The 14,301-nt window shown below is 39.1% G+C and overlaps 2 protein-coding genes across 2 annotated transcripts; both read right to left on the minus strand.

Annotated features, from left to right (window-relative positions):
* Positions 1–12,621: 12,621 nt before the first annotated feature.
* Positions 12,622–13,173, minus strand: LOC136841124 (keratinocyte proline-rich protein-like). Its single transcript, XM_067108170.1, has one exon. The coding sequence runs from the start codon at positions 13,171–13,173 to the stop codon at positions 12,622–12,624; it is 552 nt and encodes a 183-aa protein (XP_066964271.1).
* A 4-nt stretch (positions 13,174–13,177) lies between these two features.
* On the minus strand, positions 13,178–13,933 carry LOC136841126 (uncharacterized). The gene has a single exon (XM_067108171.1). The coding sequence runs from the start codon at positions 13,931–13,933 to the stop codon at positions 13,178–13,180; it is 756 nt and encodes a 251-aa protein (XP_066964272.1).
* Positions 13,934–14,301: the final 368 nt, after the last annotated feature.

A 14,301-nucleotide genomic window follows, 5' to 3' on the forward strand; every position in this document is an offset into this window, starting at 1 on the left:
AGAAAACGCGATTGCGCCGAAGAAACCTCGGCGCATTTTTTACTTGTTTATTTTAGGTTACGCGACGGTAATGTCTGTGTGTGTGTGTCTGTCTGTCTGTCTTGAGGTTCAGCGTTGTGTTTAATCATTCACCCTTTGCATGCAATCACTTGCAAGGTCATTCAGTGGCATTCACTCTCAAGGGTTGGTCCAGTGGTTCCCAACTTTTTTTTTTTTTTTGTTGGCCATGCCCTGCCTAATCACCGTTAAAATCCTGATGCTCCCTGTGGTGATATGCAATTCTTATATTCACGTGGAGGAAGCCTAAAAGGCCATTAACTTGGAAGCATGAAAGGCCGTTGACTTGGAAGCATAAAAGGCCATTAACTTGGAAGCATGAAAGGCCATTAACTTGGAAGCATAAAAGGCCATTAACTTGGAAGCCTGAAAGGCCATTAACTTGGAAGCCTGAAAGGCCATTAACTTGGAAGCCTGAAAGGCCATTAACTTGGAAGCCTAAAAGGCCATTAACTTAAACCTGAAAGGCCATTATGGAAACCTGAAGGCCATTAGCAAACCCGAGGCCATTAACTTGGAAGCCTAAAAGGCCATTAACTTGGAAGCCTAAAAGGCCATTAACTTGGAAGCCTAAAAAGCCATTAACTTGGTTTGAACTGGCCACCTTAAAAATCAAATAACTCTCCCATCCCCCGCCTCACTTTGGGAACCAGTGGATTAGTCTCTCATATTCACTCATTAACAAGCGTCAGTCTTGAATCCACTTATTCTTTGAAATCTCTCACTTATCGAGTACACGCTTGTGCATTCTCTCATTCACTGAGGGCCATTCGGTGTCATTCTCTCATTCACAGAGGGCCATTCGGTGTCATTCTCACATTCACTGAGGGCCATTCGGTGCCATTCTCTCATTCACTGAGGGCCATTCGGTGTCATTCCCTCATTCAATGAGGGCCATTCGGAGTCATTCTCTCATTCACTGAGAGCCATTCTCTGTGCCATTCTCTCAATCCTGAGAGTCAGAGAAAATCCCGAGGCTTCTTATCGAGGCTCCAGAATGGGCTAACAAGCAAAGGACGTCTGGTCTAACCTGTCACGTGAATACCATTCCCATCTGATATAGTAAGCAGGCTGTTGCCACCGCCCTGGTGTGTGCGCGCGCTTTTGTGTGTGAGATTGTGTGCGTGTCCTTGAGAGACCGCTAGTTTTTATATGCTTGGTTTTACTGCTATGAAGGCAAGTGTTGTTATTGTGGCTGGGCAAAGGCAGACAGTTGCCATCCGTGCTCAGAGAGCGGCTTAGCTGACAGTACAATGGGAAGGACCAACGGAGTGAAGATTGTTCCCTGAATGTGGCTTTTATTCTTATTATTATTATTAATATTATATTAGAATTATTTTGCATCTTGGGAATAATAATTCATCATGTAGCTGAATTAGTATGATGCGGTGGGTGGTTTTGAAAATAGCAGTTATTTTAATGGGCGGTTATCCACTAGTGGATTCAGAAAAATTTCATGGAGGGGGCACCAATTTTCCTGCTCGTATATATATATATATATATATATATATATATATATATATATATATATATATATATATTATATTATATTATATATATATATATATATATATATATATATATAATTTTAATCGATTTTTTCCCCCATTTTTATATTATTTATGTTACCATTATCTAAATCTTCAATGTTATTATTTTATCATTATTTTTCATGGGAGGGGGCCACATGCCCAGGTCCCCCGCCCCCCTGGATCCGCTACTGGGGTTAATGCATTATATACTAGTAGTAGTAATTAACATCGTGTTTGACATATTACGATTAATAATTATTTGTGTAGCTGAAATAGTATTGTTGTCAGTGTTTATAAAAATAGTATGTATTAAGATGGTGTAAAGCATTATATAGGAATAGTAATATTATTAGCAGTAGAAGGCGATCTATTGTGACATTTCTGAGCTCCTCAATGAGCAAGAGTCCGTGCCGGCTTTAATCAGAAACGAACAAGAACAACAAAGCAGCAATAAATTGTCGTCCATTGTATCCCCCTCTGCCTGTAACCCAATGAAAAAGGACCGACCTCCTGGCCAGGTGTAAACAGACAGCGCTTTGTGACAGCGCCATCAATCTAGATGGCCAATTCGCATCTTTTGTTTACCTCTGCGTTACGACTGTGTGACTTCAGCGGGGGTCTTGGGGGGTGTGGGGATGTTGTTAATGGGCTCCCCTGACCTCTCCGATGTCAGGGTTTGAAATTCGTCTCCCTTTTGACTTATTATGCGAAACTTGTTTAGTCCTTAGTGGTGCCTTCCTGCTTATATTATTATCCTTCTTTATTATCCTTACTCATTTCTTCGGCTTCATCGCCGATGACCGTAATTTTCGTATTTTGGAATTTTCTTCGGCTCTATTTTTTTTTTTTTTTTTTAATCAGCGTGTTTATAATTCTTCGTTTTTTTCATTTTTTTACTTCCGTTGTTTGTTTCCTTTACGTTGCTGTAATTTGTTTGATCATTTTTTTTCTGTATTTCTTTCGCTTTATCAAAGGAGTATGTTGTAATTCCTTGCTTTATTCGTTTTCTTCTCCCCTCGTTTGTATGCCTTTACGTTGCTGCAATTTGTTTTACCAGTCTGCTCGTTTGCTCATTTATCCAAAGAATAATAATTTTTTTCTGTTCAAAGCCTATTTAGGTAATGGAAGCAAAAAATTATAAACATACTCATTTGAAAAAACGAAAGAAGCAAAGACAAAATAATGATAAAACAAATTTCAAATACGGAAAGACAAACAGTGGAAGTAGAAAGTGAACAAAGTAAAAAAATGATAAACACAGTGATTTAAAAAATCAAAGAAACAGCCAAGAAAAATAAGAAAATTATGTTTTGGATGCGCGTAGAAATAAGAACCCATTCATTTATCCGAGAGGTAACAATTTATATTTCTATTTTAAAGTCTGTTCGGTCTTCTTTATGTTTTGGGGGCCGTTAGTAAGAAGGCCCCATGCGTGTATAAAACGAGTTTTTTTTTTTTTTTTTAATCGAACAATAAACAAGGAAAAATATTTTCATATCTTCATTTTCCTCTTTTTGGGCGTAGAGTTTTATTGATATTTTTGGTGCTCTTAGCAATAAGACTGAGTTTTTTTTTTTAGTCGAACAGTGCACAGCAAGAGCCAAATTCTTCATTTTTCTTCTTCTCTGGCGTAGAGTCTCACTGATGTTTTGGAGACTCTTAGTAGTAAGACCCCATACTGGCATAAGACGAGTTTTTTTTTTTTTTTTTTGTAATCGAACAGTGAACAGCAAGAGACAAATTCTTCATTTTCTTCTTCTCTGGCGTAGAGTCTTACTGATGTTTCGGAGGCTCTTAGTAGTAAGACCCCATACTGGCATAAGACGAGTTTTTTTTTAATCGAATAGCGAACAAGAGACAAATTCTTCATTTTCTTCTTCTCTGGCGTAGAGTGGTGGAAGTAGAGTCTCACTGACGTTTTGGGGGCTCTTAGTTATAAGACCCCATACTGGCATAGGACGAGTTTTTTTTTTTAATCGAACAGCAAGACCCCAATTCCTCATTTTCTTCTTCTCTGGCGTAGAGTGGTGGAAGCCTGCACGTCGGGCGAAGATAGCTGCTGTGCCCGATGAGTTATTCGCAGAATTCGGATCGTCGGAACCGCTCCCGTCAAAAGGGGAGCTGGAGTCCTCAGCTGCGGGTCTCTGGAAGTTTTGGGAGTCGTCGGGCCGGATTACCCGAGCACTGAGGCATCTTCAGTCCCTCATTAAAAGTTGGAAACGGGTACATTCATCTTGCTGGGCATTGTGGTGCTGCCACTGCCCATGGCTCTGATCCGGTCAGTATAGTTGAGGTGGAGGGTCGAAAATTGAGTTGCTTAAACTTGCCCTTGCGTTTTGTAACGGGGCTGCGATGTAGCCAGGGACTAATTGGTTCTGATGGATTTGATTGCCTTGTTCTGACATATTGTGAACAATCATTTTTCAACATTTTATTCATATTTTATGTTATTGTTCTCCGAATTGCTATCCTTGTGTTTATCCTACTATTTAGTAGCGTCGTTTTAGTTTTCTGAAATGAAAACTGTTGTGCCGGCTGTGTCTGTCCGTCCGCACTTTTTCTGTCCTCACATTTTCTCTCCGTCCTCAGATCTTAAAAACTACTGAGGCTAGAAGGCTGCAAATTGGTATGTAGATCATCCACCCTCCAATCGTCAAGCATACCAAATTACAGTCGTCCTGCCTTAGTAGTTTTTATTTTATGTAAGGTTAAAGTTAGCCATAATCGTGCGTCTGGCAATGATATAGGACAGACAACCACGGACCGTGGTTACAGCTTCATGGGCCGCGGCTCATGCAACATTATACCGAGTCCACCGAAAGATAGATCTATTTTCGGTGGCCTTGATTATACGATGTACAGAAAACTCGATTGCGCCGATGAACCTTCGAAACATTTTTTACTTATTTCTTATGTGGATTGTTTCCAGTAGATAATCAGCTTTTGTTGAGGTACATTTACGAGAAGAACTGGAAGGTGAGATCTTTGGGCTCTTGAAATCTTCCTTCCACTTCCAGTTGATGACTGTTTACATTGTAATTAGGCTCAGGCAGTGGTTCTTAACCAGGGGTGCTCGAACCCCTAGGGGGTGAGAAGCCGGTTCCTAAGGGGTGGGAGGATGCCTCTGAATATTTAAAACAAAATATATTTTTATACAAGCATGTTATTTTTTCTGCAAATAAATAAAAGTGAAATAATAATAATAATAATAATAATAATAAAAGTTCGCGTATAGTTTCTTGTTCCTTGTTACCAAAACCTGAAGAGCATTTGGAATAAAGAATGGGACTTGATTTATTATTATTTTTATTATTATTATTATTATTATTATTATTATTCATTTCAGCAATTCAGGGGGTGCGAGAACTGACTGCTGATTTGAAAGGGGTGCAGACATTGAAAAAGGTTAAGAACCACTGAATTACAGGATATAAACCAGTCGCCTTCCATGACTCCCATTTTGGCATATAGTAGTCAGCTCACAATCTCGCGTCATTCATTAATTTAGCATTTTCATTGGGGGCTTATCCAGTACTAAATCTCATTTTTATCGGAGTAAATATGCGTAAATCGAAGTAATCTCTTTGCTGGTATTGGTGAATGAATGGTCAAGTTTTGGAATTCGACTTTCGTGGAACTGAGATCGAGATCGGAGAATTCGGATGAGAATTTTCAGGTTAGAAAAAATAATCCTCAGAGATAAAGAATTCAGGGAATTGTGAATACCAAGCCTAGACTATAAGTTGTTGTGTTTAGTTATCACATAAACACACACACACACACACACACGAATGTATTTAATATATATATATATATATATATATATATATATATATATATATATATATATATATATGTATGTGTGTGTGTGTATGTATGTATACACAATTTATATATATGTATATATAATATATATGTGATATACACATGCATGTACATATATAATTTGTGTATATGTATGTGCATATATGTGTCTGTACATGCATATACATAATTGTATTACTGACTTTTTCCCAGAAAATACAGCATAAACTGAATTGTTCGTAGGTTTTTCTTAATAACCTTTTTCTTTATTTAATCATTTTTCCAGACTTTTTTTTGTCTAGCTTTCTTATTTACCCAGCGGAAATGTGTGTGTGTGTATGTATATATACACACACAATTTATATATACGTATATATAATATATATGTGATATACACATGCATGTACATATATAAATTGTGTATATGTATATGCGTATATATGTGTGTGTGTGTACATGCATATACATAATTGTATTACTGAGTTTCCCCAGAAAATACAGCATAAACTGAATTGTTCGTAGGTTTTTCTTAATAACCTTTTTCTTCACTCAATAATTTTTCCAGCCTTTTTTTTTTTTGTCTATCTTTCTTATTTACCCAGCGGAAGAGAAGTTGTTATTATTTTTTTGTCTACCGCCACTCAATGAATGGGTATCAGCATCACGAACTGAGATTTTCTTGCTGTTCTTATCTCATCTCTCCTCCTTCGTCTTTTGGGAAATGATACCGTCTTATTTGCTTTTCGGGGCCTTTGCCGCTATTCCTTCGCTTGTCATCGTTCGTGACGAAGGCTGGGGAAGGGCGGGGGGAGAGGGGAGGGAAGGGGAGGGAAGAAGAAGTGGCTGGGGAACAGTATTAGAAAAAACAAACAAGCGGAAAGCTTCTTAGATAGAGGCTCTTGTTAAAGTAATGGTGACTTTATTAAATGGTTCGATTTCATGAGAGAAATGGAGGTAAATATTACAGAACAGAAAAGTAAATTTAAAATATAAACAAGTAAAAAATGCTCCGAAGTTTTCTGTACAGCCGCTGCTGCGTATAATCTAGGCCACCGAAAATAGATCTATCTTTCGGTGGTCTCGGTATAATGCTGTGTGAGTCGCGGTCCGGTGGTGGCCTGTCTTATATCGTTGCCAGACGCACAATTATTGCTAACTTTAACCTTGAATAAAATCAAAACGACCGAGGCTAGAGGGCTGCAATTTGCTATGCTTGCTGATTGGAGGGTGGATGATCAACTTACCAATTTGAAGCTCTCTAGCCTGAGTAGTTTTTAAGATCTGAGGGCGGACAGATAAAAGTGTGGACGGGGTAAAGTGTGGACGGACAAACAAAGCCGGCACAATAATTTTCTTCTGCAGAAAACTAAAACCAAACAAATGGAAGAAAAAGTGGCTGGAGAACAGTATTAGGAAAAGAAAACAAGTAGTAGGCTTCTTAGATGGAAGCTTGTGTTAAATAGTGGTTACTTTATGAGAGAAATGAAGATGAATATAAGCTAACAAAGAAATAAATGTAATTCGCAGGTTGAATTATGGTATACGGAGATTATTTAAAACGTAAGTATTTGTGACGCCAGAAAAATCCCAATAAGTAATTCATTTAAACGAAAATGAATTTAAAAAAATAGTACCTAAAATAAAAACCAATACTTCGTAAATGGTTACGATAAAGTAATAGTAAAGTAAAAGACCTTCAGTAATAAAAGTAAATAATAAAAGTAAAAGAATAGGCAGCCAGGAGCCTGAAGTCGTAAGTCAAGTTTTAGTCAGTCTGTTCTGTACTACAAGACTGTGAATTTACATTGCCACGGGCAATATGGAAATAAGATGGTCATTACACAGAACAAAGCCTACTTTAGATAATATCTCCTAAACAGTTCGGGATAATTTGAACATATTTAATGTCTAGACCTGTGTTGGCATGGTCTGATACTAGAACGTAAGTTGAACATTGATTATGAGTGTGTTCATTAAAAAAAAATAAATAAATAAAAATAAAATCGAAATTCATTATGTTTGGAACCATGCAAAATATCGTCAATTTTTTTTTTTTTTCAAAATGTATTTTTTAATATTCAGTGATTCAATCCAGTGACAAAAGTGTGGTGATAAAAACTTGGTCCTCTCTGCGATAGGAAAAATGCAATTACGGTCGTCATTTTCGTGGAAGTTTTATTAAAAGGAAATTCATTATATCTGGAACCATGCAAAATATTGTCCATTTTATTTTTTTCAAAATGTATTTTTTAATTTTCAGTGATTAAATCCAGTGGGTGATAAAAACTTGGTCCTCTCTGCGATAGGAAAAAGGCAGTTACGATCGTCATTTTCGTGTAAATCTTATTAAAAGGAAATTCATCATATCTGGAACCATGCAAAATAGTGTCCAATTTTTTTTTTTTTTTCAAAATGTAATTTTTAATATTCAGTGATTCAATCCAGTGACAAAAGTTGGTAATAAAATCTTTGTCCTTTCTGGGATATGAAAAAGGCAATTACGATCATCATTTTCGAGCAAGTTTTCGTAGTATTTCTTAATGTCATACAATATGTTAATATGTAACATAGTCTGTTATTTTGCAAAGAGGAAACATGCTACGAAATTGGGATTTTAAAGTGAAACTATTTCACACAAGTCTGAACACAGTTTCATTGCAAGTCTGAAAAGCTGCTCTGTAAAAGTACCTGATAGCCAAAATTTTGAAAACAGTCTGAAGCTTAATCTACATTATTTTTCAGAGTTATCGAAAAATAACTTCCCAAGTTAATGGAAATGCTATGTGAATTTACTCATGATGTAATCGGTTCAAGCTATCATTTGGTATTTTCATGACATTTGACCATTGAGTTATAAGATTAATTTCGTATTTTCAGAAGGTCATACTATTTCATGAATATTTTTAAAAATAATTCGGCAAGATAGATTTAGTTTTTACCTGCCGTGTAGTTCGTAAGTACTCTGGAGCTGTGACAGTAGTCTAGTTATTTTTGTATCTCTTTGGGCATTAAAGCAGATGTCTGGCAAATTGCTGATTTTAGTTGATTTCTTTTTTACTCCACGGCAACAGGTAGGCCCCTAGCAAGAAGACTGTATATTTTAGCAACATAAAAGAGATGATAAGTATTAGAAAATCGTAGTTAGCTACAATAAATTCCTTGCCATATTTCAAATGGGCTGTGTTGGGTAGTTGTTGTGCTGAGGGGGAATGCAGTCCCCTTTTTCTTTTTCTTTTTTTTTTCTTTTTTTTTATGTGAAGTCTAACGGGATTTTTTTCCTTTTTTTATGTGAAGTCTAACGGAATGTTTTCCCTTTTTTTATGTGAAGTCTAACGGAATGTGCAGTTAATGTCCTCATCCAGGCTAGGCTGGGAGGGAAATGTGAAAAGAAGGCGGAGTTACCCAACTAGGAATGGAATGGTAGACTCCCGTCCTTAAAAAAAAAAAAAGAAAGAATGTTATCTTTGATAGAGTCTGTTGTTTCACCTGTTCATATCTCATGACCTTAATACCTGCCTGGTATTAAGGGGAGCCAATCGTAGCAGACCCAGACGGGACCCTCGCCTCCTCTAAATGCTAAGCTAAGGGGAGAGTTTGAAGGCAGCAATATATTCTTGCTTCTTTTTAGAGAACCGGATTAATGATTCATCGTGAAGTCATCTACCCTAGGGTGCGAGGCAACGCCTCTTCTTTCATATTCCCGAAGAGATTAGATGGCAATCATCCCGAAAAGGGGAATGGCGTCTCAGATTCCCTCGAGGAATATAACGGGAACAGCAGCGATTGATATTTAGCAAGGCGTCGATGATGTTCGCGTTTGGGATGTTTTGCGATGTCTCATTTTTGACCGAGATGGATAGAGTGGTAATCGGTTTCTGAATTGAATAGGATGAACAGTAAGAAGACCAGTGAATGGGTAACTTGATATCAAGCCTACGCCTAGATAAAAAAAAAAAAAAAGATAAACAAGTAAAAAATGCGCCGAAGTTTCTTCGGCGATATCCAGGCGTATAATCAAGGCCACCGGTTTAATGCTGTATGAGCCGCGGCCCATGGAACTTTAACCACGATCCGGTGGTGGCATGTCCTGTATCGTTTACTTGAACGCACGGTTATGGCTAACAACCAATAAAATAAAAACTACTAAGGCTAGGGCTGCAATTTGGATGTTTGATGTTTGGAGGTGGATGATCAACATGCCAATTTGCAGCCCTCTAACACCTCAATGGAAATTTTTTAAGATCTGAGGCCTGACAGAAAAAGTGTAGACGGAGAGACAAAGCCGGCACAATAGTTTTCTTTTACAGAAAACCAAATAAAGGAAAAAGAAGTGAATGAGAAATGCCTAACGCATAAGAGAAAATCGGGTGTAGTGTAACACCAAAAAAAAAAAAAAAAAAAAAAAAATTAGTGAATAGAAGGCTTCAGGAATCACGAAAAAATGGAAGCCACAGATAATAATATATATCCGAGAGATATATTACTACTTAAAGTCTTAACATTCATTTCTTAAAACATGGAGGAGACATTTCCCAGTCATGACAGTATTTTATGGTGCCCCTTTTTGAGATTACCGCTCACCTGCGCCCTTTGCGTGAGTTGATGGAATGGGATCGTTAACGAGAAATGTATCTTGAGCTTTCATTTTTCTGAATGAGCTAAGGAAAAGCTTTAAAAACATAATATATAAGGAGAGCCAAAAACGGTGTTTTCAGAAATCCAGGCGCGACTTAATGCTGATGATGTTGCATTTGGTTAGAGAAATATGGGGAGAAACTTTACCAAGGCCTGAATTAATGTCTGTGGAAAGGAACTGAAAAAAACCTGCAAAAGGAAAGATTAAATGAAAAAAAGAATATGTTAAAGAGAGAGTTGATATTTCGTCAGTAAAACAAATGAAAATGTGAGGTACGTGTTTATATTTAATGAAATGCTCAAAAGTCTTCAAATGTATCAATGTAAATTCAGCTTTTTGTTGCTCGTAATTTTTGATATGACGTAGAATTATTAAAGTCATACATTAGCTTGGCAGTAAGTCGATAATAATTACCTTTGTGAAAATATGAAACGTAGTTTTGACAAGTGTGATGTACCTTCTATTTTTTTTTATTCTCTCTCTCTCTCTCTCTCTCTCTCTCTCTCTCTCTCTCTCTCTCTCTCTCTCTCTCTCTCTCTCTCTCTCTCTCTCTCTCTCTTTAGCTATTATCCTACTATCATTTTCTTTTTAATATGTACCCTTCCTTTTGTATTAACCTTCAATAACCTGTTGGTGCCAGTTTCTCAATTTTTTCCTGCATTAGCTCAGGTGTTTGTGTATCATTTTCATATTTTTTTATTGTTTTCTTCTTTGTACAGTTCCCATACTACTATTTCTTCCTGTTTTCTTATTTATATAATTTTGTTTACTTAATTTTCATTTTTGGTTCTCACTAGTTTGGCATATTTATGTTTTTTTTGCATCGTTTCTCTGCACTTTTAATCCTTCGCTATTCATTATTTCCTACTCAAAGTCTGTCTTATCGGAATATCCTCATTTATATTCTTGTGAACAATTTATGTTTTTGTTCATATTTATATTCTTGTTTATTTTCATATTCTTGTTTTATGTTCGTGTTTATTTATATTCTTCTTTAGTTTCATATTCTTGTTTATATTCTTGTTTATTTATATTCTTGAGTATATTTATACATCTTCATTTATATTCCTGTTACCTTTACTGTTACTGCCAGACATTTTCTATCTCGTTCATTTACTTTTTGGGTCTTTGTCACATAGTTTCGTTTCGTAACCCTCCAAATACGGGTAGTCCGTCGCTTGATGTATATTTGTCGTTTTTCCATTGATGATTATTTTTTCCTATTTTTTCCTCACTGCCGCCATCCCCTTTCTAGTTTTCCTGGTATGTGGCAACCGGTAGAAGAAAGTCAATTCTCGGTGGAATCCCACTTCTCTCTCATTTTGCGAAAGATTAAGTATCGCTAAGTCCCGCTTGGAAATCGTACAACAGGTCGTCGTTATAGACGAGGTATCATTAATCCACATTATGTCTCGAGAGCGGGATTAATATTTTCAGGAGGTTTACGAGGTAACCCTCAAAATGATATTGATAAGAATGATGAGGTAATCCTCAAAATGATATTGATAAGAATGATTAGATTTGGGTGCCCTGCGAAGCTCTGGGTTATTCCTTGCCACAAGTATTGAGAGGTGCGGATGAATTATGAGTAGCTGGCTTCATGAGAATAATACCAGGTGTTGGATAAAGAGAAAATGGAAAGGAGAGAGAGAGAGAGAGAGAGAGAGAGAGAGAGAGAGAGAGAGAGAGAGAGAGAGGGCGAGCGAGCAAACCCGTGACCATTTGTTCTTCAAGAAGTTCCCGTTTCTTGTGGTCAGTGAATTTTGAGACTGAACGAACTTACTGAACTCCCAATCATTTGCCTTGATGTTGTTCATACTAGCCTGAGCGTCGTCTTAAAGTATAGTGTCAGGGATTAGAGCACAATGAAGAAAACACTGATTAGGAAAATGCAGCGAAAATAGCATTTATTTATTTAATTTCATTTGGTTTGTGCTAATGTTTTGATGTGGTCAGAATCTTGGAAGCGTTTGAACAACACCTGGTCATGCAATTTTACTCCATTTTGTTTTATCATTTTATATGCAAGCAACATAACTTACATTTATCTTAGACCATACGTACATTATATGATTCCTCATTGTGCATTTTGTATTAACAGTCAAGATTTGTTGGGTAATAGAAAGTTATGTCATATTTATAGGTGATTTTTTGTACCTTTTCTTGCGCCCGTATGAGCTCAGCATTATAAACAGGCTGGACGCCAATGGGTTTTACCCAGCTTCCCGACCTCAGTGACTCAGGCGATAGCTTTTGTTTTCAAAGTAATAAGATACCAATTCTCTCAGTGTAGGTATTCACTAAAGGTTCATTGCAGCGTCCCTTCGGCCCCTAGCTGCAACCCATTTCATTCCTTTTACTGTGTCTCCATTCATATTCTATTTCTTCTGTCTTGCTGTCCACCCTCTCCTAACAATTAGTTCATTGTGCAGCTGCGAGGTTTTCCCCCCTGTTCCACCTTTCAAACCTACCCGCTGTTAATTTCCTTTCCAGCGCTGAATGACCTCGTAGGTCCCAGTGCTTGGCCTGTGGCCTTAACTCTATATTCCATTCCATTCTATTCCGTTCTGTAACCTACGCCTGATGTTTTCATCACTTGTTTAGAATGGGATAGGGCATGGTAGTACACGGGGATGGGGCATGGTAGTACATGGGGATAGGGCATGGTAGTACACGAGTATAGGGCATGGTAGTACACGGAAAAAGGGCATGGTAGTACATGGGGATGGGGCATGGTAGTACATGGGGATAGGGCATGGTAGTACACGGGTATAGGGTATGGTGGTACGGAGATGGAGCATGGTAGTACACAGGGATGGGGGCATGAGTAGTACACGAGGTGGGGCATGAGTACACGGGGATGGGGCATGGTAGTACACGAGGGTGAGCAAAGGTAGTACAGGGGATAGGGCATGGTAGTACCCTAGGGGTGGGGCATGGTGGTATACGAGGGTGGGCATGGTGAGTACGGGATGGGGGCATGGTGAGTGAGGGGTGGGGCATGGTGGCACATGGGGATGGGGCACGGTAGTACACGGGGATGGGGCATGGTAGTGAGTACACAGGGATGGGGTGGGTAGTACGGGGATGGGGCATGGTAGTAAGTACAGGGGATGGGGCATGGTGAGTACGGGTATAGGGCATGGTATTACGGGTATAGGGCATGAGTAATACACGGGGATAAGGCATGGTAGTACACGAGGGTAGGGCATGGTAGTACGCGAGGGTAGGGCATGGTAGTACATGGGGATAGAGCAAGGTAGTACACGGGGATAGGGCATGGTAGTAGTACACGGGGATAGGGCATGGTAGTACACGGGTATAGGGCATGGCAATACACGGGGATAAGGCATGGTAGTACACGAGGGTAGGGCATGGTAGTACACGGGGATAGGGCATGGTAGTATGCGAGGGTAGGGCATGGTAGTGCACGGGTATAGGCCATGGTAGTACACGGGGATAGGGCATGGTAGTACACGGGGATAGGGCATGGTAGTACATGGGGATAGGGCATGGTAGTACACGGGTATAGGGCATGGTAGTACACGGGGATAGGGCATGGTAGTACAGGGGCATAGGGCATGGTAGAACACGGGGCTAGGGCTTGGTAGTACACGGGGACAGGGCATGGTAGTACACGAGGGTAGGGCATGGTAGTACACGGAGATAGGGCATGGTAGTACAGGGACAGGGCATGGTAGTACCACGAGGGTAGGGCATGGTAGTACACGGAGATGGGCATGGTAGTACACGGGGTTAGAGTATGGTAATTACACAAGGTTAGGGCATGGTAGTACACGGGTATAGGGCATGGTAGTACACGGGTATAGGGCATGGTAGAACACGGGGATAGGGCATGGTAGTACACGGGGACAGGGCATGGTAGTACACGAGGGTAGGGCATGGTAGTACACGGAGATAGGGCATGGTAGTACACGGGGTTAGGGCATGGTAGTACACGGGGTTAGGGCATGGTAGTACACGGGGATGGGGCATGGTAGTACACGGGGTAGGGCATGGTAGTACATGGGTATAGGACATGGTAGTACACGGAGATAGGGCATGGTAGTACACGGGGATAGGGCATGGTAGTACAAGGGGATAGGGCGTGGTAGTACACGGGGATAGGGCATGGTGGTACATGGGGATAGGGTATGGTAGTAAATGCCTCATAGAAGACGCACGGAGAAATAAAATTATTGTAAATCCAGGTTGTAAGCCGGTAGCCACTTGATAATGCCAGAGTGGTGAGACAGCTGATGTGACGGAAAA

The sequence above is a fragment of the Macrobrachium rosenbergii genome, chromosome 8, assembly GCF_040412425.1.
Source record: "Macrobrachium rosenbergii isolate ZJJX-2024 chromosome 8, ASM4041242v1, whole genome shotgun sequence".
Classification (NCBI taxonomy): domain Eukaryota; kingdom Metazoa; phylum Arthropoda; class Malacostraca; order Decapoda; family Palaemonidae; genus Macrobrachium; species Macrobrachium rosenbergii.

Coding starts and splice junctions, on each gene's coding strand:
- LOC136841126 (XM_067108171.1), bottom strand. CDS start 13,933: ATGCCCTACCCTCGTGTACTACCATGCCCTGTCCCCGTGTACTACCAT.
- LOC136841124 (XM_067108170.1), bottom strand. CDS start 13,173: ATGCCCTATACCCGTACTCACCATGCCCCATCCCCTGTACTTACTACC.